We start from the raw sequence: 3,352 nt of genomic DNA, 5'->3' as shown, positions 1-3,352 counted from the left end.
GTTTGTTACTTCCCTGGCAATTTCAAGGAAGTGGGACAAGTCAATTACACTAACCCCAGTTTGTTACTTCCCTGGCAATTTCAAAGAAGTGGAGCAAGCCAGTTACATCGACCCCCCCACACACACACACACACTCAACTGGCACTTATCTTATCGACCCTGCAATGATGGAAGGCAAAGTTGACCTCCATACATTAATTATATTATATGATTTTCATAATTTACCATCCATGCATTTTCTCTGCCTGCTATTGCTGACAGGGTCATGGGAGGACAGACATCATCCACATGCAAAGTTGACCTCCATACAAATAATAATCCCACCAGTCTTCCATAGTTACTACTATAATAAAAGAAAGTGTAAAATTCTCTAAAACCGTTATGTTTAATTCATAATAAGGGCATCTGTTTTCATAAATCCCTTTGTCTGTTTTCTAGATGACATCGACTCGGCCTTATCTAAGGAAGAAAGCTGTCCTTATCATGTACAAAGTATTTCTTCAGTTTCCTGAAGCACTTAGGCCTGCCTTCCCTCGGTTAAAAGAAAAGCTAGAGGATCCTGATCCTGGTGAGTAAAATTTAAGACCATTTTTGTTCTTGAAGTTTAGAGTCTTCGAAGCTTGTACCAGTAGACCTTTCTTATGTTAGTTTTAGTGTCTATACATTTTAAGACCTTTCAGTTATTAGTAATTAACTTTTCTCATAATGCTCTAGATCAGTGCACCCCTGCCAACCTTCTTTGCACTGCAGACCAGTTTCATGCAAGAATAGTTTTTCCATGGACCAAGAGGTCTTGCACATAACAAAGCACAATAAAAGATTTTTTTTTTTTTACTTTCAGGTGTCCAGTCTGCAGCTGTGAATGTGATATGTGAACTTGCACGGAAAAATCCTAAAAATTATCTTTCTCTGGCACCTCTTTTCTTCAAACTGATGACCAGTTCTACTAATAACTGGGTACTCATCAAGATAATCAAACTGGTGTGTAGCTTCTTTAATAATATTGAGGATTTTAAATCTTTAACCCCTTAGCATTTAAGTCAACCATATCCAGCCTAATATTCTTTTTGTTTTATGCTCAAACTGGCCAGATTCAGCTTCTCACACCCACCTTACAATGTCATTCTAAAAATATACAATTACATCATTGAAATCTCAAAGCTATGAAATAATGTGTGATTAATTCAAAACAATGCAATTAAATGAGCATTACCTTTGACAGTAATCTGAGTGCTAAAGGGGTTAAACTATGGATTTAGGTCAACCTGATAAATCTTTGCTAGGAGACCTTTTCCATTGTTCTCTGATAATCACTGTTTCTTTTTAACAAAAGATTGCTATTATATAAAATATTTGTGTGTGTGTGTATATATATGTGTGTATATATAAGTAAAACATTTTTCTGTTTACATTACTGTTAGTAGAGTATGGTAAATATATTTATTACATATTTCTGTTTAGTTTGGTGCTCTCACTCCACTTGAACCTCGACTTGGAAAAAAATTGATTGAACCACTCACAAATTTAATTCACAGGTAAGAAATAATAATAATAATAATAATAATAATAATAATAATAATAATAATAATAATTCAGCATTACTTGGAACTGCATGCATATTGTGTAAAGTACTGTCTGTCTGAGCTCCTTGTTGTGACTTGACAGACAGTACAAACCCCAGTAGACACAATATCTTCAATCAACAACCTCACGATATCGTATACTGTGTGACATCTATAATAATAATAAGGATAATAATAATAACATCAACAACATGTGCATTGATGCTGTTGAGGTAGGCCCCAAAACGGCGTGCATTCTCTCCTGATGACCTCATACACTTGTTGGCTTCCTTTATGTGGCGATGGTACGGTTGCCTTTTACATGACACTGGCTTGGGTGCTTTTTATATGGTTCCAGCACAGGTGCATTTTTTTTATGTGGTTCTGACATGTGTACCTTATTTGGCACTAGCACAGGTGCATTCTACATGGCTCTGGCACAAGTGTGTTCTACATGACACCAGAACAGGTGCATTCTACATGGCTCTGGCATAGGTGCTTTCTACATGGCTCTGGCACAGGTGTGCTCTACATGCCACCAGCACAGGTGCATTCTACATGGCTCTGGCACAGGTGCTTTCTACATGGTGCTCTCTACATGGCTCTGACACAGGTGCTTTCTACATGGCACCAGCACATGTGGTTTTTCACATGACACTGGTACAGGTGCTCTTCAAGAGAAAAACATGAATGACCTTTAGATCTTCCTCTATGATTTTTTTTCCTCATTTTCAAAATACTCAAGTCAGTCCCACATACAAAATCTTTTTGTTTTTCATTTCAGCACATCAGCAATGTCCTTACTTTATGAGTGCATTAATACAGTGATAGCAGGTAGGCCTCCTCAAAATAACCTAAACACTACTTGAATTTAATTAACATGTACAGTTGTTTGAAAAAAAAAATTGTTTAATTATGAAAAGAAGTAAACACTACATTAATTAACGTTTTAGTATTTTCATGCTAAACCTTTACTGCGGTACAAAAACCATTTTTATCTCTCATGTTTTATCTTGTTTTTTGTTTTTTTTGTGCCTTGTTAGTTGCTTTTACTATATGGATATATGCTATTTCCTTTCATCCTATCAACATGTTTTACTTCAATGCCTGTAACTTATTTATATTTCATGGCTGTGCATCTATGAATCTTGCATTTCAGCACTTCTACTTCTATATCTAATGATCTTGAAATCTTAACTCTTTTTTTTTTTTTTTGCGTAGAAAATGCTTTATTCTGTTTAGACACTACTTTTTACCTTCCAACTTTAGATACTCCAACAAAGTATACCTTTCTTCTCTTCCAATAAAATCTATAAATAAAAACCAAGAACTCGGCATCCCTATATTCCCACTTTGATTGTTATTCTGATTAAAATTAATGAATTTTCTAATTTAATAAGTAGCTTCATTATTTTGTACTTATGCCCACAATGTATACAAAATGTACACATACTTGAGTTGACAAGAGAGCCTTTACATAATCACTCAACCTGTTAAAAATAGCAGTCACAAGCATTCACATCTTAAAAGGGAAGGACATTGTGTTGTAGTCCTAAATGCCTTTGAACAGATGGAATGGTCCCAAATGGAATGGTCCCAGTTGGAATGGTCCCAGATGAAATGTTTGTTCATTATAGCTTTGTTTGCTCAAATAGAGTTGAGCTAGGGCTAAACAACAATGTAGACACAGGCTCATACAAATGAATATATAAATATAGGAAAGTATATATGTGCATGCTTCAGTTTATATATATATATATATATATATATATATATATATATATATATAT

General features: G+C 34.8%; 1 protein-coding gene across 5 annotated transcripts in view; it reads left to right on the top strand.

Moving 5' to 3' along the window:
- The window catches only part of LOC106879847 (AP-3 complex subunit delta-1), a 56,718-nt gene that overhangs the window by 20,322 nt on the left and 33,044 nt on the right, over positions 1-3,352 (top strand). For all 5 annotated transcript variants that reach the window (XM_052975996.1, XM_052975997.1, XM_014929561.2 and 2 more), the window contains exons 6-9: positions 439-568; positions 842-981; positions 1,462-1,535; positions 2,347-2,396. In XM_052975996.1, coding sequence (XP_052831956.1) covers positions 439-568; positions 842-981; positions 1,462-1,535; positions 2,347-2,396 — 394 coding nt within the window. The remainder of the gene's footprint in view (positions 1-438; positions 569-841; positions 982-1,461; positions 1,536-2,346; positions 2,397-3,352) is intronic.

The sequence above is a fragment of the Octopus bimaculoides genome, chromosome 23, assembly GCF_001194135.2.
Source record: "Octopus bimaculoides isolate UCB-OBI-ISO-001 chromosome 23, ASM119413v2, whole genome shotgun sequence".
Classification (NCBI taxonomy): domain Eukaryota; kingdom Metazoa; phylum Mollusca; class Cephalopoda; order Octopoda; family Octopodidae; genus Octopus; species Octopus bimaculoides.
Note: the sequence above shows the minus strand (reverse complement) of the source record. Positions and strands in the feature narration are given on the sequence as shown.